At 41.8% G+C, this 21,956-nt stretch overlaps 1 protein-coding gene and 1 pseudogene across 2 annotated transcripts in view; both read left to right on the forward strand.

Annotated features, from left to right (window-relative positions):
* The window catches only part of PPP1R13B (protein phosphatase 1 regulatory subunit 13B), an 89,926-nt gene that overhangs the window by 24,071 nt on the left and 43,899 nt on the right, over positions 1-21,956 (forward strand). For both annotated transcript variants that reach the window (XM_068539725.1, XM_068539715.1), the window contains exons 2-4: positions 8,107-8,254; positions 13,227-13,346; positions 20,699-20,775. In XM_068539725.1, coding sequence (XP_068395826.1) covers positions 8,107-8,254; positions 13,227-13,346; positions 20,699-20,775 — 345 coding nt within the window. The remainder of the gene's footprint in view (positions 1-8,106; positions 8,255-13,226; positions 13,347-20,698; positions 20,776-21,956) is intronic.
* On the forward strand, positions 19,095-19,900 carry LOC137766726 (melanoma-associated antigen 9-like; annotated as a pseudogene).

Here is a 21,956-nt window from a genome sequence, read left to right on the forward strand (position 1 = left end):
TGAGTTTTGACAAATGTGGAGTGTCATTTATCTACCAATATGGTATCATACAGAGTAGTTTCACTGCCCTAAAAAATTCTTTTCCTTCCTCTTACTCATTCTTCCTTCCACCCTCAACTCCTGGCAACCACTGATCATTTTACTGTCTCCACAGTTTTTTCTTTTCCAGAATGTCATATAGTTGGAATCATACAGTATGTAGCCTTTTCAGACTGGTTTCTTTCACTTAGCCATGTGCATTTATGTTTCCTCCATGTCTTTTTGTGACTTGTTAGCTCATTTCTTTTTATCACTGCATGATATTCCATTTTCTGGATGCACCACAGTTTATTTATCCATTCACCTACCGAAGGATGTCTTGGTGACTTCCAAGTTTTGGCAGTTATGAATAAAAAGCTACTATAAACATTTGTGTGTAGGTTTTTGTGTAGATATAAATTTTCAATTCATTTGGGTAAATACCAAGAATCTTAATTGCTGGATCTCATGGTAAGAATATGTTTAGTTTTGTAAGAAACTGCCAGACTGTCTTCCAAAGTGGATGTACCATTTCACATTTCCACCAGCAGGTTCCTATTGCTCCACATCTTTGTCAGCATTTGGAATTGTCAGTGTTCTGGATTTTGGACATTTTATTAGGTGTGTAGTGGTTTCTCATTGTTGTTTTAATTTGCAATTCCCTAATGACCTCTGATGAACATCTCTTCACATGCTTATTTGCCATTTGTGTATCTTCTTTGATGAGGTGTCTGGATCTTTTGTTCATTTTTTGATTGAGTTCTTTGTTTTCTTATTGAGTTTTAAGAGAGTTCTGTGTATATTTAGGATACAGATTCTTTATCAGACATGTGTTTTATGAATATTTTCTCCCAGGCTGGTCTTTTCGTTCTCTTTTTAAAAATAAATAAATAAATAAATAAATTTATTTATTTATTTATGGCTGCACGGGCTTTCTCTAGTTGCGGTGAGCAGGGGCTACTCTTCGTTGCGGTGCACGGGCTTCTCATTGCAGTGGCTTATCTTGTTGCGGAACACGGGCTCTAGGTATGAGGCCTTCAGTAGTTGTGGCTCGCGGGCTCTAGAGCGCCGGCTCAGTAGTGTGGCGCACGGGCTTAGTCGCTCCACAGCATGTGGGATCTTCCCGGACCAGAGATCAAACCTGTGTCCCCTGCATAGGCAGGCAAATTCTTAACCACTGAGCCACCAGGGAAGTCCCTTTTCATTCTCTTAATACTGGTTTTTTTTTTTAATGTGTGTTTTTTGGTTTTTTTAAAATTTTTATTTTATATTAGAGTATAGTTGATTTACAGTGTTGTGTTAGAATACTGTTTTATGTTGTTCTTCTCCATTAAAAAATAAAACTGGCCCTGAGGGCACTAATTGATTATACAGCACATTAGTAGGTCACAACCTGTGGTTTGAAAATCAGTTCTGCTTCCGTAACGTTCACATGGACAATGTCAGTAAAGCAACCATCATTCTGAGCAGTAATTCTCAACATTGATGAACAAGGGTGTCAGAGTTGATACTGCCCTGTTCCTATTTTAAAGGATTCTTTAAGTTTTAGTGAATAGATTAAATTTGGTCAGCTGCATCACCTCCACACATGGTATGGAGTAATGGCATATCTAGACATTACAAGAAGCTTCATGAGTTTTGTATTTCTACAAGGTTTTAGACAGGTTCCCTCAAAATGCATATGCTTTTAAATACTGGAGGGATTAAGTAAGTAAGGTGAAGGGAAGCTAAGATGTATATTTTGTATTCCCAGGAATAGTGTGTGACCAGATTTCACCAATTCAAGCTGGTGAGAGGAAATTTTTATATGATGGAATATATACTTTTAAAATATTATTAAAGCAAAGGGACTTCCCTGGTGGTGCAGTGGTTAAGAATCCGCCTGCCAATGCAGGGGACACGGGTTCGACCCCGGTCCAGGAAGATCCCACGTGCCACGGAGCAACTCAGCCCGTGCGCCACAACTGCTAAGCCTGCTCTCTAGAGCCCGCGAGCCACAACTACTGAGCCCTCGTGCCACAACTACTGAAGCCCATGCGCCTAGAACCCATGCACTGCAACGAGAAGCCACCACAATGAGAAGCCCGCGCACCACAACGAAGAGTAGCCCCTGCTCACCACAGCTAGAGAAAGCCCGCGTGCAGCAATGATGACCCAACACAGCCAAAAATAAATAAATAAATAAATAAAATAAATAAATAAAATAAAAAAGGCAAAAACAGTGACTTGAACTAATTGATATGGTTATTGAGGATCTAATTTAATGGTCATTTAACTGTATTAGTCTCTTATGAGTAGATGCTACTTAAATATTTAAATGTGTCTGTCCTCTCAAGAGTGTTAAATATTTACTTCTTGCTTATTTAGAAAAAAATTCTTCATTGATCTTGAAAGGCTAGTTCTAGTTCTTTGCCAAAATAATACGAATTCCAATTACAGAAATTGAATGTAATATGATCTTACCAAACTATTCGTTCATTTTCTTTGGAGTTAATTCATTTCCCCAAAATTTGCAGGAGTGGGGGTGGGATTCCCCCCCACCCCCAATACCCTGCAGTGCCACCTTGTGGAAAGAGGGAAAACTTTAACAAGGGATTTCTGTGATGTCTAGTTTTGAGTAAAATCTGCCAAATATCATATGCATGTGTACAGGCTTCTGACTTTTACACTAACATTTAAAAAATTTTTTTTAATTTATTTTTTGGCTGCCTTCGGTCTCATTGCTGCATGCAGGCTTTCTCTAGTTGGGGCGAGCGGGGGCTACTCTTCGTTGCGGTGCACAGGCTTCTCATCGCGGTGGCTTCTCTTGTTGTGGAGCACAGTCTCTAGGCGCGTGGGCTTCAGTAGTTGTGACACGTGGGCTCAGTAGCTGTGGCTCGCAGGCTCTAGAGAGCAGGCTCAGTAGTTGTGGCGCATGGGCTTAGTTGCCCCGCAGCATGTGGGATCTTGCTCGGACACAGGGCTCAAACCCGTGTCCCCTGCATTGGCAGGCGGATTCTTAACCACTGTGCCACCAGGGAAGTCCCAAACACTAACATTTTTAAAAGGTTTTTATCCTTCTTCTCTCTGATGTGGAGTAACTCAGTGATTAGGGGGGGAATATATTGGTCTTTTTTTTTTTCCTATGGAGACCTTGAAGATAAGAAGGCAGACACCTACCCTTTGTGACTCAACCTATTTTAAAAAGAAATTTTTTATATACTTGGGGGAGTTTATTGAGTGCCTACTATGTGCCAGGCTTTACTCCAGGCACTAGTGATAGAGCAGTGAACTAACTAAAATCCCTGCTCTCAGGGAGCTTATGTTCTAGTGGGAGGAGACAGAGGATAAACAAATAAATAAATATACAGCACAGATCAGGTGGTGATGAAAACGAAGAAGAAAAAAAGCAGAGTGAGATAGAGGAGTGCTGTTTTAGATAGGTTGGTTAGGTGAGCAAATGTTTTAAAGGCTCTACTATGTAAATGACTTACATTAGTGGTAGATTCCCAGTGATTTTCTTTATGTAGCTCAAATGTTCTTGAGAGTGAGGAGAAGTTGACCTCTTAATCTGATATGGTTATGCAGTTAGCTGCCTGCTAGGCTGCCTCCATCTTTTATTTACTGAGCACACATATTTTACTCAGGCACTGAGTTAGAGAACACAGGTCCTGCCCTCAGTGGCCTTATGGCCATTCTGGGTTTTTTTTTTTAACAACTTCTAAAAAAAATAAAAATATGTGCAGCTTGAGACACACTTAGATGATTTCAAGAGCAGGTGATGGGTCACAACTCACTCCTGTGAGTCACAAACACTGTTCCAGTAGAGGATGTAATCATGAAAACCATTGATAATTTAGTGTAAGAATGTTATGCCAGAAATAGCCACAGTCTGTTATAGGAGAGCAAAAGAGGAGGCCCTGACTCACACTGGGTCAGGATGGGTAGACAGTGGCGTCAGGAAATACTTCCAAGAGGAGGTGGACGTTTGCAGGCGGGCAGGGTCTGATAGCATGACTTGTCTGGGCAGAGGGAACAGTTTGAAGAAAGGCATATAAGGCATCTTATCATCACGTGCTATGCTGGTTACAGCACATAGTATAAATCTTTGTGTGTTTTTCTAACTGTAGTTAACCAAACATTTTATTTTCAACATATTAATCTTTTAGGAAGAATAAACATTAACTTTTTTTTTTCTTTGTTTTCTTTGCCTTCTTAGCCTTCTTAATCCTTAACCCTGTTGGGTTTCATCTCTATACATACTATTAAGAAAGAAAAAATAACACTACCCATTAGATTGTGACATGCTATCAGTTGTAAGATATATTGCGATTTCAAAGGTATTAAAAAAAAGTGCATCTAGGATTAATACTTATGATATTTGTGTTGGAGATTCTTCAGTTTCTTTTAATCTAAGAAATACTTGCTAGAATAATGGTAGCAGTCCCATGCCTTTTCAGCTCCAATTTTAGGGGTTGCTCTAGGGAAGTATGTACCATCCAGGTCAATGCCAGCTTAATTTATCTCGAGAGCTTTTAAATCTGTCATGATTATAATGAAATTAGCTTTGATTGAGTAGTAGAGATTAGGGGAAATGGATTTTGCTAAGATTAGAAAAGATAGGGTTTACTAAAGACTATAAAATAGAATTAAAAACTGAAGTAATGTGTAGTGACTTTTGGCTAATTTATCTGGGAGCTCTTAGCTTTCAAAAATAAATGTTCAGACTCACAACTCTGCCATTCTGCCCCTCCTCCCCTTCCCCCATCATGTTGAACTTATTCACGAGCTGAAAAGTCTTGGTAATTCAAAAGTGTCCCCGAAGAGTGTCACGCCATGGTTCATTCTGACAGCAGGTTCCTAAAGAATTCTGCTTTCCGAGCAGAGAAGCACAAGCCATGCCTTTACGGGTGCCACTGTGTGCCCATGGTGGGTGATGAGCATGCGAGACTGGCTCTGGCCAGAGGCCCGGCTTCCAGAAGCAGATGGTTGTGTACACCTTCAGTAGCTCACAGTGTGGAGAACAAATCATGGATCCTGTAGTAGACACAAGGGGTACAGGATGAGGAATGAAAATGCTGAAGAGCTGCGGAAAACAGGACCCACTCCTGGTTATTAGTGAAATGTAGTTACAGCACTTAAAGAGAAGATAATTTTTAAAAATATTCTCACTGATTTGAAATTTTGATTTATAAACTGTGGTTTGGGAAAACATATTATTAGATCTTAAAAAGCATAGGCTATGAGGGGGCTTCCCTGGTGGTCCAGTGGCTAAGACTCTGCGCTCCCAATGCAGGGGGCTCGGATTTGATCCCTGGTCAGGGAACTAGATCCCACATGCCACAATGCAGATCCCGCGTGCTGTAACTAAGACCTGGCGCAGCCAAACAAACAAACAAATAAATAAATAAATAAATTTAAAGCATAGGCTGTGAAATCACATGGGAAAATATTTACCATTAGAAGTATAAAATAAATATGAGTAAACAAGAATAAAAATATATTCCAAGGGCTTCCCTGGTGGTGCAGTGGTTGAGAATCCGCCTGCCAATGCAGGGGACACGGGTTCGAGCCCTGGTCCGGGAAGATCCCACATGCCATGGAGCAACTAAGCCCGTGGGCCACAGCTCCTGAGCCTGTGCTCTAGCGCCCACAAGCCACAACTACTGAAGCCCGCGTGCCTAGAGCCCGTGCTCCGCAACAAGAGAAGCCACCGCAATGAGAAGCCCGCACACTGCAACAGAGTAACCCCTGCTCGCTGCAACTAGAGAAAGTCTGTGTGCAGCAACAAAGACCCAATGCAGCCAAAAATAAATAAATAAATAAATAAATATATTAAAAAAAAAAAAATTACACTTGTTCTGATGAAACTGGTATAGCATTAAGGCCCTTCAGTTCTGGACTTGTTTGCACTGGATCCAGGAATTACCTATTTTATTCCAAATTCTGTAGATTCCAGGCCATTTATGTTAGTATTTAAAAGACCCCCAACTTTTAAAGATAAATTTCCTCTGTGGGTTAGTGAGCAGAAATAACTGTTTTATTTCTTACAAAAGAGAAATGTGTTTATAATATCCTAGAAGAACTGAAGGAAAAGTGCTTGTTTGTTGAACAGACTGGATGTATCTTACTTAGATCATGAGTAGTGTTTCCTCAGTTCTGTGGTATGGTGAAGGTTTTATATTTTGTCTGTCATTCGTGGAGTCAACCAGATTTCACAGTGCCTCCCATACATCAGATACTGATCAGGCAACGGGAACAAAAGATTCAAAAGTGAATTGCTTGGAGGCGCGTAGAGCCTAGCGTGATGTAATAAAGATGTGTGTGAAGAGCTACTGGATCACAAAGGAAGGAACATGTAGCCTCCCTGGTGAGAGGAGGTGGTGAAGGGAGGTTTTGCAAAGGTGGACGCATATGAGCTGAGTTTTGAAGGGTGAGTAGGAGTTTACAGGCAAACAGGAAGGGCACTGGGGCAGAGGGACAGCGGCCTGGAGAACTTGGACTTGAGGGAGCAAGGTTCATGGTGGGAAGGCACTAGGACTGGAAGGCTAGGAAGGTTGTGGGGAATCTTTTACCCGTGATAGGAGTTTGCAGTTTATCCTGTGGTCTAGGCTTTCTCGGAGGGCATTCTGTGGAAATCCAAGCCCCATAAGGGTCTCTGGGGGAGAAAAGTTAGAGATTCACATGAACATTACAATGTTAGACTCTTGAATGCTCAGTAAAGAAACCAGTTTCCTGTTTATAAACCCGAAGAAATGTTTTGGGAAGGATTGCTATTAGGCAGTGCAGGGTTCCTGAATATTTTAAGCAAGGGAATGACTTCAACTGATTTAGGAAATTAACTGACGACAGTGAAGGGGTAGGTTGGAGTAAGGGGAGATTGGTGGCAAGAGAACAGTTCATAACTATTACTAGTTTTGGTAATAAAATCTGGCTGTCAGTATAGAGATGTTTAATCTCAAAATTTAGGAATTTAGGGCACTTCTAAGAAAAAAAATATTTTAACAATGAACTAAAATACTTAGTTGACAGCCAAGATTTTGAGAGGAGAATTTTGGGACAAATGCAAATTTTGTTTTTGACTTTGATCAAAGATTAAACAAATACTTTATAATACTGTCTGATCAAAGAAAATCTTGGGTTTAAATTTTACTTTAGGGGTAATGTTTTTTAAAAATCCCTTATGATACAATCTCTTGAGTTCTTAGATCAAAGTGGTAGGGTTTTTAAAAGATTTTTTTAAAATAATGCTGGACAATTTTTATTTTTTAATTTTTTGAATACATTATAATGTATCTTCATTTAAGGACCATTTTCATTTCTTTTACTGTGATATATTATTTCTTCAGTCAATTTTTAAAAATAAATTGGATTTTTGGTCTTTCTGGTACCAGTTTTTAGGAGCCCTTTATATATTGAGGAGATTGGCTTTTTATATGTAATATGAGTTGCAAATATTTTCCCCCAGTTTGTCTTTCTTGCTTTGTAAAAGATCCCTGTTGTTTTATTACTTGAATATATCTTTTTCTGTGGTGTCTGGTTTTTGAGTCATAGGTAGAAAGGGCTCTGTACTCCAAGATTATAAAAACAAATTTACCCAGTTTTAGTCTAAAATCTTTACAATTTTGTGATTTATATTTAAATATTTGATCTATTAGGAACTTATGCTTGTGTATGATGTGCAATATGAATTCATTTTTTTCCAGTTGGGTATTTTAATTGCTCAGGCATCATTCATTATATAGTCTTTTCCCTCCTCAGTTTTGAGATAACCTGCTTCATCATTTACCATTTTCTGTTTCTGGACTTTATAATTTGTCCCATTGATCTATTTATGTGCTGGTGCCATACTGTTTTGAGGCTTTATAATATCTAGTAGTGCTAGTTTCCTTCTAATACTCCTCTTTTGGCATTTTCCTGACTTGTCTTACATTTTAATTTTTCTACATGAACTTTAGGATCAGCTTAACCTGTCCTGTAAGCATTCTGGCAGGGCAGAGTGGCAGTGGCGGAGTGGGGAGGTGGGGGGATCACTTTTAATTTACAGATTAATCTCTTTATTGATTGATGACTCTTAAGTTGTAGCTTTAATTTATATTTCTCTTACAGATGATATTAACCGTGTTCTTGAGCAACAATGAACAGATTTTAACAGAAGTTCCTATAACACCAGAAACAACGTGTCGGGATGTTGTAGAATTTTGCAAGGAACCTGGAGAAGGCAGTTGCCATTTAGCTGAAGTGTGGCGGGGAAATGGTATGTATTAGGTTCTATAAAGATGACTAAGTACATGAAATCCAGTGTTTATTGAATACAGAATGTTGTTCCTGGTTCTTTGTTATCTGAGGTAATAAGGAATTGAGTAAAGTAAAAACTATTCTATCGCATGAGGATAGGATGTTATAAATGCTGTTTGCAAAAAAGTGTGTTTTGTGATTTGACCCTCACTGTAGCCATGTGGAAGAAGCTGGGAAAGCGGATCCGGTTCTCTTGTGAAGGCTTTCTGACATCACTACTGACCAAACGAGAGTTCTCTGTCCACTGAGACCTTAACAGTGTTTTGTTTGTTGCATGTCATGTTGTTCATCTGCTTTTCTTTTCCCTATGATAACTTCACGAAGACAAAAACATTATCGTGTTCCCCTGTGTACAAAGCCTTTTCAATAGTAAGTGCTTCATAAATATTTGTTTATTAAGTTGAGAAGAGTTAATACTGGCTCTTATATTTAAGGATTTGTCAGCTAGCTGGGCAGAGATGATCAGTGTAGGTAATATAATTACCGAATACAGAAAATTCTGCAAAATAATGTGGACTCTCACGGAGGGGTGGAATTGAACTAGGATAGGATACACTGGGCGAGGGGAGCAATGTGAGGGAAGGACAAGAGAAGAGCATGGACAAGGCGTGCTCCTCAGACAGCACTGAGAGGAGGGGGCCCGGGAGGGTGGGAACTAGACTGGCAAGGCCACCTGCTCCGGCAGCGTGTGGAAGGAGGTAGCTGTGTGCATGGATGGGTCTGAGTCAGGAAGCAAGAGAGTGGTCAGTTGGAACATGCTGTGTATGAGGTGGGCGTCCAGATGGATGTGTTTAAAGGACACTTAGGGATAATCAGTGAATTCTTACACTTCTTAAAAATAATTTTTTAATTGAGGTATAATTGACATACAACATCTTATTAGTTTGAAATGTACTACATGATTATTTGGTATTTGTATATGTTGTGAAACGATCACCACAGTAAGTCTAGTTAGCATCCGTTACTGTGCACAGTTACAGCATATTTTTTCTTGTGATGAGCACTTTTAAGGTCTACTCTCTTAGCAACTTCACATATGCAGTATTTTTTTTTTTTTAATTAATTTATTTTTGGCGGCATTGGGTCTTCGTTGCTGTGCACAGGCTTTCTCTAGTTGCAGCGAGTGGGGGCTACTCTTCATTGTAGTGCGTGGGCTTCTCATTGCGGTGGCTTTTCATTGCAGAACATGGGCTGTAGGCGCACGGGCTTCAGTAGTTGTGGCTCACAGGTTCTAGAGCACAGGCTCAGTAGTTGTTGCTCCGCAGCATGTAGGATCTTCCCGGACCAGGAATCGAACCCATGTCCCCCTGCATTGGCAGGCAGATTCTTAACCACTGCGCCACCAGGGAAGTCCCTGCAGTATGTATTATTAACTTTGGTCACCATGCTGTACATTACACCCCCAGTAAGAGTTCTTTATATATTGTAGATACAAGTCCCTTATTAGGTATATGATTTGTGAATATTTTCTTCCAAAGTCTTGTGCTTTTAATGTTATCCTTCAAATTCAGAGTAAAAACTTTAAGGACACATTGAGAGAAACTTGACTTTGATAAATGGTGGACTATTTACTAAAGTAGAAGTAAGAGGCCAGGTCCTCAGTTATCAGTCTGATACCAGCTACAGGAAGAGGGGTGTTAAGTAATTGCAGTTTTTAGAGGACTAATGTTAGAGCCTGGTCATTCCATCATTGTTTGCTCTTCTCTAGCCTCTTAGCGCTCTTGCTTTTTGTGGCTTGCTATCACTTCTTATTCCTTATCTGCCTCTTATATTAGTCTGGGAGAGCCCCAGTGGTCCCTGGCCGCTTGAGTCACTCAGTTGGTGCAGTCCTTGGCTCCAGGGCCATCTGAAATCATAACCTGTGGTCTAGGCTCATCAGGAGTGAGGCCTGCCTCCTCGGAGCACAGAGGGCCACAGCCACTGCTCCCACTGTCTAGAGCAGTCCCTAGCACCCACGCACCTTTGCCTCTCATCTCTTCCTTGAATCTCAGAGTGCGTTAAGGGTCCCTCCCCTTTGCTCCAGTACTGTCATTGTATTTATCAAAACATAATATAGTAGCTTTCATCTCTCTATCTCTTATTGGACTAAAATTCCTGAAGGCAGGAACTTGTTTGTTCACCATCATACCCCCAGTGCCCAGCCTGTTTCTCATAATAGGCCCTGAGTAAACACTTAAATCATTGAGTAAATTGGAGCAGCAAAGCGAGATCTTGAAGAGATGGGGGTGGATGAGATTCAAAGGAAGGGGAAAAAGCACAGCCTTTCTCAGTCTTTTTTACCCCAGAGGAACCCTTAAGGTAATTTTCAGATTTTGGAGAACACTTTGCATAAAAATTACTGCATCCATAACACATGGTATACTCATGTCATCAGTATTCAGAAATATGATACTCCAATATAATTGTCAGTGCTTTTGAGAAGAGAGTATTTCTCTGTGGATCTGTGTATTAGTTTGCTCAGGCCGCCATAACAAAGTAACACAAACTGGGTGGCTTAAATAAGAGAAATTTATCTTTTCACAATTCTGGAGGCTAGAGGTCTGACTGAGATCAAGGTGTCAGCAAGGTTGGTTTCTCCTGAGGCCTCTCTCCTTGGCTTGTAGACAGCAGTCTTCTCCCTGTGTCCTTACATGGCCTTTTGTCTGTGTGTGTCTGTGTCCTAATCTCTTCTTAAAGGGACACCAGTCATTTGGATTAGGGCCCACCCTAATGACCTCATTTTAACTTATTACCTCTTTAAAGATCCTGTCTTCAAATAAGGTCACATTCTGAGGTACTAGGGGTTAAGACTTCAGCATATGAATTTGTGTGTGAAGGGACACAACCCAACCCATAACAATCTGTTAACTTGGCCAGCGTATTATCCTGATCTTTTTGTGGTTCCCTTCCTCACAGAGGATGTCAGCTCTAATGCAAATCAGGAGTGTAGGTAGAACCTTCAGTTTTTCTTTTTGTGAAATTTCCTACTTGATTTTCTTTTTGCCTTATCCAAGAATGGCTGAAAGTCTTATAGATTTCTCCATTACATAAGATGCTAATGAGGTATAGTATGCTATTAATTCTACATGATATGTGTGGGGTAGTTTTGTTTTCACTTTAAAACAGAAATAACATTTTAGTTAACCCTTCTTATTTAAAAAAGGTAATGAAGCTTAGCTTGCTTTTCTTGAAGTTAGTCTTTAAAATTTTTTTATTTATAAAGGGAAACAAATTTTTTTCAATAACTGGCTTTAAGACAAAATTGGAGTTTTAACTTTATAAAGTTATGTTCAGACTTGGTAGATTTAAGTGAAGACTGTAAATTGATTTTAATTAATGTGAAAAAAATTTGTAAGCCAAAGCAATATGAATAAAAATATGGCCTAAGACACAATTTTATGTAAAACCAAGGGACATGATTAGGCTTAAACATGGGCCTCACAGCTATAAAACTACAATATACAAGTTCTTAAAAATCTTTTTTATAGGACTATATCCATAAAAAGTGTTACTTTCAAAACTAAAAATATGGAATGATGTTACTTCTTTAGTGTTCAATTTGTGCTTGCTTTTCGCTGTACAAATACTCAGTTCAGAGTTGAACTAAGCACACACAGATTTCATTTTCAACTGAGATGAGATGATTTATGTCCTTGCCCTTGATGTTGGTTGAATTGACAAAGCTTGCCTGCACATGTAGGAAGATGAAACGGCAGCAGCACAATGTGCGCTGCATTTCTATGAATGGTGGGGTTTTCTTCCTTACGGAAATCTGGCACTTATCTAGGACTGAACAATAAATCACACCTTGAATGTATGATGAGGCTGCAGCTTGCACAGCTCTTTCTCTTGACTCAGTGTCAGGTTCTCAGGCTGAGCAGGAGGAGTCTCTCACCCAGCCACACTCTTGTGTTGAAAGGAGCCAAAATACTGTTCAATCTTGTCCTGCTCCTCTCCCACGTCAGGCGGTTTTCTGTGAGCCTTGGAACTTGCCGACATCCTTTCTCGCTTTCAAGCACAAGCGGCAGTGGGAACGTTTCAAGATTTCCTTTTTTTTTCCTTTTAATTGAGATAAAATTCACATAGCATAAAAATCCCCATTTTAGTGTACAACTTCGTGGTTTTTAGGACATTCTCAGTGTTATGCAACTATCTCCAAACTCTGTACCTCCCCATTCCTTCCTCCCCCAGCCCCTGGCAACCACTGTATTACTTTCTGGCTCTATGTATTTGACTATTTTAGGCATCTCATATAAATTGTATCATATAATATGTGACTTTTTAAAAAAACTATTTATTTTTAGTGCGTGATTTTTTGATCTATCTTTTTTCTCTTAGCATGTTTTCAGGATTCATCCATGTTGTAACATGTATCAATACTTAATTTCTTTTTTTGGCTGCAAATATCCATTGTATGATATACAACAGTTTATTTATCCTTTCATCAGTTAATGGACATTTGGGTTGTTTCCACTTTTTGGCTACTATGAATATTGCTGCTGTGAACATTCGCATACAAGTGTTTGTGTGGGCTAGCTGTATTGCCAGCATGTCGTTGTCAAGCCTTTATACGTCTGATTGCCACCTGTAACATTTTAATGGATAACAGGATTCAGCCAGTTTGTTAATGTGTTTCTTTGAAAGAGTGGGAGGCATACTGCTTCATGATAAATATACTAAAGGACATTTTTTTCACTGTTCCCCATTTAATGTTGCAAAATTGCTTTTATGTTTACTTCTTTGTGTTTATATGTTACCTAAATTATTTCCCGTTCATGGTCTTGCTTTCATTTCATTAAAGTTAAAATTCAGTGCTTGTAATATCCTTGAATTCTAATATATATGTGTACATTTATTTTAAATTATTTTTATTCATTTTTTACTTTTGGTAGGAGTCATTTTGTTTGTTTCTGGGAAAAGTAAGATATTTTGTTTGTTTGTTTTTTTCCTAGAGCGTCCCATACCCTTTGATTATATGATGTATGAACATCTTCAGAAGTGGGGGCCACGAAGGGAAGAAGTGAAATTCTTTCTTCGACATGAAGATTCCCCAACCGAGAGCAGTGAACAAGGTAGATAAGTGCTTTTTCCCCCATTTGCTAATTTCTGCCATAAAAGTTAATTTAAACATTAAATTAATTAAAATTAATTTAAGAATTAACAGGAATAAACATTAAATTATTCACATGATTTTCCCCCCTTCACTTACAAGTGGTGAGAGGGAGAGTTGGTATCTCACGGGGGTTTTTTGACTTCTGTTATTGCAGTTTATGATTATTTCACACTTTCAGCCTCCTCCTCAGGATCCTAAGTCAGTCACGTAATGCACTGAAACATGTAAGGGGACCTGCTGTTGAAAGGGATTGCTTTTGATAAATATCATATGGATGAAATCTCTAGATTTTAAGAATAAATGAAACCATGAAAGGATCATAAAAATTCTGGGAAATATATATATATTTATATAGTATATATATGTGTATATATACACATATATGTATATGGAGAGAGAGAGAAAAACAAGAACAAGACCTAAGTGGGGAGTTCTCTGGTGGCCTAGTGGTTAGGATTGCGGGCTTTCACTGCCACAGCCTGGGTTCAGTCCCCGGTTGGGGAACTGAGATCCTGCAAGCTGCGCGGTGCGGCCAAAAAAAAAAAAAAAAACAAGGCCTAAGTGTAACTAACTCTAAACCATAATAGAAAAGACGAACCAAATTATTAAAATAAAAAAACAAAACAAACCTCTTTGCATGGCAATAGCCACATTAAAGCAAGGTCAAAAGACAATATAAACTGGGAAACAGCATTTATAGCTCATATTGCAAAGGGCTAATTTCCTTTACATAAAATGATAAAAAAAAAACAGTAAAAAAAAAAAAAAAATGGGCAAAATATACAAACCTGAAGTTCACAGAAAAGGAAATATTCATGACCCAGAAATATATGAAAAGAAGTTCAGCCTTACTCCTAATAAAAGAAATGTAGGAAAAACACTGAGATACTGTATTTCACGTGTCACGTGGCCAAGATTAGAACATTTAATAACACAACGTTGGCAAGAATGCTGAGAAACAGGCAGCCTTCCACACTGTTGGCAGCTTCTGTAGAGGGCAGTTTGGTGGTATCTATTAAGCTTACAAAAGCATGAAACCTTTCACCCAGCAATCTCACTTTTGAGAATTTATCCTAAAGCTGTGTCTGCACACATACAAAATGACATCTACATAGTGTAGCTCATGGGCACTGCTGGTAGGAGCAGCCTTCAATGCCTCCAGGGGCGTTGGCTGAAGAAACCGGAGTACATCTGCTCTGTGCCCTGTCCGAAACCACTTCCTGCACTTGTCACTTGAATAAGCACAGTGTACACACGTGCTGCCTCCTGTGTAACAGAGATGAAAGAGTAATGACGTATTCTGTGTTGGCTTGTGTGTATGAAATATCTTTGGAACGATAAGTAAGAAACTGGTAACATGGCTAACCTGGGGGGAAGACTGCTGGGTAGGGGAAGGAGGGAGGGAAAATTGGTCATTTATATCTTTTGGTTCATTTTGAATTTTTTAAAAAAATTTATTTATTTTATTTATTTATTTTTGGCTGCGTGGGTCTTCGTTGCGGTGCGCGGGCTTGTCACTGAGGTGGCTTCTCTTGTTGCAGAGCACGGGCTCTAGGCACACGAGCTTCAGTAGTTGTGGTGTGCAGGCTCAGTAGTTGTGGCTCGTGGGCTGTAGAGCGCAGGCTTAGTAGTCGTGGTGCATGGGCCTAGTTGCTCCGCGGCATGTGGGATCTTCCTGGACCAGGGCTCGAACCCATGTCCCCTGCATTGGTAGGTGGATTCTGAACCACTGCGGTGCAGTGAAGCCTGTTTCCTTTTGAATTTTGAACCATAGGAATATACTACTTTTTTAAAAAAATTTTTATTGGAGTATAGTACATTTACAATGTTGTGTTAGTTTCAGGTATACAGCAAAATGAATCTATTATACATATACATATATCCACTCTTTTTTAGATTCTTTTCTCAAATAGGCCATGACAGAGTATTGAGTAGAGTTCCCTGTGCTGTACAGTAGATCCTGATTAGTTATCTGTTTTATATATAGCAGTGTGTATATGTCAGTCCCAGTTTCCCATAAACTACTTATTTTTGAATTAAAATTTAAAATAAGGGAATCTTTTTTTTTGGAAAGCATATACACTGTGCAGTTAAGAAAGAAACCTTTGTTATTTAACAGTGATTATGGATTACTTCTGGTATTTAAAAAAAAATAAACAATGAAAGGACATCCTTTTGTAAAAAGAAGATTCTTTTATTACAAGTTATCCCTCTTTATTTATTTTTTGCCGAACCACATGGCTTGTGGGATCTGAGTTCCCCGACCAGGGATTGAACCCGTGTCTTCTGCATTGGAAGCACAGAGTCTTAAGCACTGGACTGCCAGGGAAGTCCCTAGTTGTATTTTTTTATAATACCTATTTATTTATTTGGCTGCTTCAGGTCTTCGTTGCAGCGCGCGGGTTCCTCGTTGTAGCGCGCGGGCTTCTCTCTAGTGGTATGCAGGTTTTTCTGTCTCTAGTTGTGGTGCACGGGCTCCAGGGCGCATGGGCTCTATAGTTTGTGGCATGCGGGCTCTCTCGTTGAGGCGCACAAGCTCAGTAGTTGTGGCATGCGGGCTTAGTTGCCCCATGGCGTGTGGGATCTTAGTTCCTTGACCAGGGATCAAACCTGCGTCCCCTGCATTAGAAGGCGGATTCTTTACCCCTGGACCACCAAGGAAATCCCTGTATTTTTAATTAAAGGATATTTTGCCACTAGGATGAGCTACCGTCTGCTTTAAAATCATCTTCCCGTAGCTGTAAATATCATGCTGTTTTTCACAGTGCATCATTACTTCTGGTTTTTATTCCACTGGGTGTTGGTCATCTGGAGTCAGGAGACCAAGGCTCCAGGCCTAGCTCTTCATCCATTTCTACCTTAGAAAAGGGCCCTGCCTCTCTGGACGGACTCCTGAGGAGGATTAGACTAGCTGGCAGTTAAAGTGCTGTTCTAGTGCTAAGAACTTACTTTAACTCTCTACCTGAGTGCTCCAAATATTTATACCCTATACTCAAATTAGAAGTTTTATATTTTACTTTAATCATTATAATGTATGTACATAACCCTTACTGTCCCAGGATGGTGGAGTGGGGGGAAGGTCTTATATTGTTCTCACTCTATAAAGTCTGGAAGCGTTAGGGATACTTGAGAGAACTGTCTAGAGTCACAAGGAAGGGGACAGCACTGACCTTCCAGTTGACGTTCGTCGTCACACCGGATGCTGCTCAGTCTTGTTGTGCTCACGAGGCAAGTACACCTGAGACAGTGGAAGAGCCGGGTGCTGGGCTGTGTGAGGTTAAGGAGACAATGCGTCCCGGGGGGATGGGGCTCGAGACGAGGGCCTTGAAGAGGGAGTCGGACCTGGAGGGGAGAGTACAGAGCTGCTGCATTGAAGGCAGGGGACCAGGATGAAGGAGGCTCCGAGGGGAGTGGTGCCAGGGAGTACACCTTTCTCGACCCAGGCTGGTACAGAGGGTTGGTCAGGATTGGAAGAACCAAATTCATCACACGACTCTCATCACTTTTCACAACTTTCAGCAAAGTCCCTGCTTCCCTATTTAATACTCCTCAGCTTAGCTTTGATGGCATTTGTAACGGGACCCTGCCCATATCCTCAACCGGTTTCTTCTTTCTCTCTTCCACCATATTCTTTGTTGCATATGCATTCGCTGTCGTGCCCTGACTCACAGTTCCGTCTTCCTCCAGCTGTGATGCTCCACCCTCCGCCCTTTTCCCTCTGCCTGTGCTTCTGCACGTTCTGCCTCTCTCTCAGAGCTCGAGAAGAAAGGTGGCAGGTAGAACAGCTCTCATTGGGTGCTGTGTTCCATTTTATTTCTGTTCACTGAACTTCTCCTCCTGCTTATATTCTAATCAGCCAGAGGTGAAGATCCAAGATGCATGTTCCCTCTCTGCTCCCCACAGAGCTGAGGACAAGCCAGTTGTCACCGATATATATTGTTTAAAAGGAGTTACATTTGAGTATTTATTGCCTATAGAACTATAAGATATAACAAGAAGTAAAGGACAACCCTGACTTAAAAGAGTAGGAATTCTCTATATGGAAGCTAGAGGAGAGTGTGGAGGACATTTCCTTCAATCACCTTGTATACCTGGGGGAACAGAAGCTTAATGTGTAAAGTAACTCGGTGCAGGTCATGTGCAGAGTGTAAGCTAGAATCCGGGGGCTGCTGTGATGGAGTTCGGAGTGAGGCCTCCTGGGTTCAGACCGGCCCTGCTGCTTACTCAGTTTGGACCTTGGGCAACTGACTTCACATCCCTGTGCCTCCGTTTCCTTATGTGCGGCGTACATTGGGTTGTGGTGGCAGTTAATGAGGTGTCCTGGCGAAGTGCTCACTAAATGTCAGCTCTTATTATTATTTTCTGTCTCCAGAATGCAGGATCATCAAGTTTCTTCTTTACCATCAAAGATTAAGTGGCACTTGATATAATTTCAATGTTATGTGTTTTATAGTATTCTAATTTGATGGTTTGCTGTTTGCAAGAGGCAGCAATGATAGAATATTAAATTAACCCAAGTACCTTATTTCTTAAAAATTCTAATAACTAAGAATTTAATTTACTCTGTAAACTGATAGATGCTATAGTCTAGGATGTGTGTATGCGTAATTTCTGCTAATAGGAAATATAATAGCTGTGATGAAATGGCTATTGTATATTATGCGACTGTGTTCGGTTGCATACTCTGTCATTCCCATTTGTTTAATCGCATTTTTCATTATCACCTCCCTAAGGGCCCTTTACTGGATATTGTATTCTTACTTGCCCCTGTCTTCCCCCTATCAGATGTACCGTATGTCTGTTTATGTACCCAGTAGCTTTGCTTTACACATAAAAAGAGTAAGTTTTTTTTTAAATAAATTTATTTATTTATTTTTGGCTGCGTTGGGTCTTCGTTGCTGTGCGCGGGCTTTCTCTAGTTGCGGCGAGCGGGGGCCACTCTTCGTTGCAGTGCATAGGCTTCTCATTGCAGCGGCTTCTCTTGTTGCGAAGCACGGGCTCTAGGCACACGGGCTTCAGTAGTTGTGGCACGCGGGCTCAGTAGTTGGGGCTCGCGGGCTCTAGAGCGCAAGCTCAGTAGCTGTGGCGCATGGGCTTAGTTGCTCCGCCGCATGTGGGATCTTCCCGGAGCAGGGCTCGAACCCGTGTCCCCTGCATTGGCAGCCGGATTTGTAACCACTGCGCCACCAGGGAAGTCCAAGCTTTAATTTTTAATAAAAATTAATTGTGATAAAATATACGTAACGGAGAAGAAACTCTGAAGTCTAGCTGTGGGCAAAGAGGCACCACTGGAAGGTGTGCTTCTTCTTGGACCCTCCCTGCGGTCAGGGACGCTGCAGCTCCCACCCAGCCTCCAGTCTGGGGCGCAGAGTCACTCTCTGCACGGGGTGCAGCTGGTCGGAGGCTCAGAGCTGACTGGGAGGTAGCCTGTTCCAGCCAGCATTTCATCCAGGACCCAAGAGGGCTCCAGGAACCGGGAGGCGAAGGCCCAGGTCTGAGGACCACGTCCTCAGGTCACAGAGCAGAGGAGGCCCAGGCAGTGCCAGGAGTCAAGGTGAGGTTGGCAGGGGACATGCCGCCCAGGAGGAGCGCCCCTGTGAGGCCCGAGAGCACCCCTCAGAAGAAGACCTGCCCATGGTCCCCATCTGTCACCCCTGCCCACACTCCTGTCGGCGGCCCGACCCCAGTCATCAGACCCCTGGTCCAGATGAGTGAGCTCCGCAAGCCTGAGGCAGACCTTCAGGACCCAGTCCAGGCCCAGGGCCCGGTGGAGGCGCGGCTGTTCAGGGCTGAGGGGGAGGAGGCTGCATCCCCCTCGTCTCCCTCCTCCCCAGTCCGCGCCCCCCCACCTCCAACCCAGGCCGAGTCCTTGTCCCAGGAGGCACTTCATGTGATGATGGCTGACCTGGTGGGGTTCCTGCTCCTCAAGTATCGCACCAAGGAGCCGACCACCGAGGCGGAAATGCTGAATATGGTCCTCAAAGACCATCGGGACCACTTCCCCGTGGTCTTCAGCCAAGCCTGCGAGTGCATGCAGCTGGTCTTTGGCATGGATGTGAAGGAGGTGGACCCCAGCGAGCACACCTATGTCCTGGTCCCCACCCTGGGCCTCACCTGGGGTGCCATGCTGACCGATGGGCAGAGCGTGCCCAAGGCTGGCCTCCTGGTGATGCTTCTGGCTGTGATCCTCCTGGAAGGATCCTGCCTCTGAGGAGGAGGTCTGGGAAGCACTGAGCGTCATGCGGGTGTATGCAGGGAAGCAGCACTGCATCTATGGGGAGCCCAGGGAGGGAGCTGCTCACCAAAGTGTGGGTGCAGGAGGGCTACCTGGAGTACTGGCAGGTGCCCCACAGCGACCCCGCCCACTACGAGTTCCTGTGGGGTCCCCGGGCCTACGCGGAGACCAGCAAGTGGCAGGTCCTGGAGCATCTGCTCAGGGTCAATAGCTTGGATCCCAGGTCCTTCCCATCCCTGTGTGCAGAGGGTGTGAGCGATGAGGAAGAGGGGGCCTGAGCCAGAGCAGCAGCCAGGCTCCTTCCAGGCCCACGTCCAGCAGCTTCTCCTGTGGGGCAGGAAGGGAGGCTGATCCTCCACTGTGAGTTTGAAGAGGGAGCGGTCAGCCTTCTAAGCAGTGAGGGTCCGGGAGAGCTGGGGGAACCCGGTGTGCAGCATCTTTGGGTTCGTGTTGTGTATGAGGACATGGAATTTCATCTCTGTTTTCTTTAGGAATTCTTCAAATATTGTTCCTTTTAAAAGAAGGCTTAATAAGCTTCGGTATCTAAGTTTGTGAATGACATTGATCACACATGTATTTGCGCTAATTCAGTTCAATGACAAGAGTTTTGCTATTTTGTAAAACAAATTGTAAGATTCCCATATTACTTTGTGATCCTGAACAAGATAACATGGCATTGGAATATGAATCTCTTGGAAATGAGAAAGAACTTTAGAATAAAATTGATGGGGTCAAGAAAAGGAGAAATAAAAGTAAAAGTTAATTCTAAAAAAAAAAATATACACACACACACACATAACGTAAAATTTACCATCTTGACCATTTTCTAAGTGTTAGCAACTTTTTGATATAAAGCAATTTCAAAATTCTGAAATAGAATATTAGAAAAAATTTTCATTTAAACAACTTTATGTAAACAGGTTGATTATAAGACATTTTTTCAACTGTACTAATTTTTGAGTTGTCCAGCCTGGTATTTTATACTTGTGTTCAATAAATATTCGAATAAGTGAAGAAATGATAAAATACCGTTTTTCTAGTATGTCTTTTAGTAAGTTTGGCCTTCATTTCTCTAGGTGGCCGTCAGACCCAAGAGCAAAGAACTCAGAGAAATGTAATAAATGTACCTGGAGAAAAACGCACTGAAAATGGGGTAAGTAATAGTGAATTAAATTGAAAAATTTTAATTGCTTTTTATAGGTACTAATGAATTGGGGTTATAATTTATTTTTAAAGAATTAATTTTGGGGTAGTGCTAACCGAAAACAATAAAACAGCCAGTTATTTTACCAGCAAAACAAGTCGATTTGGGAACAGTGAAGAATTGCAATTCAGGACCCGCAGCTCTGGACAACCACATCCCAGTCCTCTAAAGCAAGAGGATACTCTTTTTTAGAGGAGAAGGGGAAGTTGGGAGGGGCTGCTGTCAACAAAAGGTCTGTTGGAGGAACCTGGGAGTTTGAAATATGGTGGCTTTACATTGGCTGAATTGTTGTCAGGCAAGGAGGAGATCGTTATTCCTGCTGCTGGTGGCAGTAGAGTGGTGTTACTTCCTCCGGGGATGCACAGTACGTCTCTTCCTGTTGGGATCTGCACCGGTGTCTAGTGGTACGTGTGTGAGAGCTCCCCGTTATGGCTTCCCAACTCCATTTTCCTGAGGTTGCCCTTTATTTTCACAGAAGTTGTCATTTCTGTTGAACATTTCGAACATTTTTATGAAGTTAACAAAGCGGCAGTCACTTGAGTGGTAATGGTTTTATCAATCCACACCATGGCCCATGCACTGGATGGTCTCAAGCAGAGCAGTGCCCTCCATGCCCATTACATGTTGCTGCCCACGGCATGTCCTGGAGCAGCAGCTGCGTGCCTCTGTGCTCATGACAGTGGCCTGTCCCCAGGAAGCAGAGCAGATGGTCTAGTCTCTAGACTAAAAGATGGGCAGGCAGACTTGCTTTGTATCTTCAGTGTTGATGTCTTGATCCTTGTGTCAGGTCTTAAAAGACAAAGCGGCTGGTGGGTTGAAGTCTTCATAGGTGCCTCCAGGAAAGAGAACTTCCTTTATCATATGGTGTAGAGTTGGAGAATAGGCCTAACATTGATTATAGGTGAGGAAGCTTATCTAAGTAGAAGGGTTCTTTTTTCTTTTTCTTTTTTTAGTATTTATTTATTTTGTTTGGTTGCACCGGGTCTTTGTTGCAGCAGGTGGGCTCCTTAGTTGTGGCACATGGGCTCCTTAGCGGTGGCATGCCTGTGGGATCTAGTTCCCTGACCAGGGATTGAACCTGGCCCCCTGCATTGGGAGCACTGAGTCTTAATCCACTGCACCACCAGGGA

This window comes from Eschrichtius robustus, chromosome 1 (assembly GCF_028021215.1).
Source record: "Eschrichtius robustus isolate mEscRob2 chromosome 1, mEscRob2.pri, whole genome shotgun sequence".
NCBI classification, from domain to species: domain Eukaryota; kingdom Metazoa; phylum Chordata; class Mammalia; order Artiodactyla; family Eschrichtiidae; genus Eschrichtius; species Eschrichtius robustus.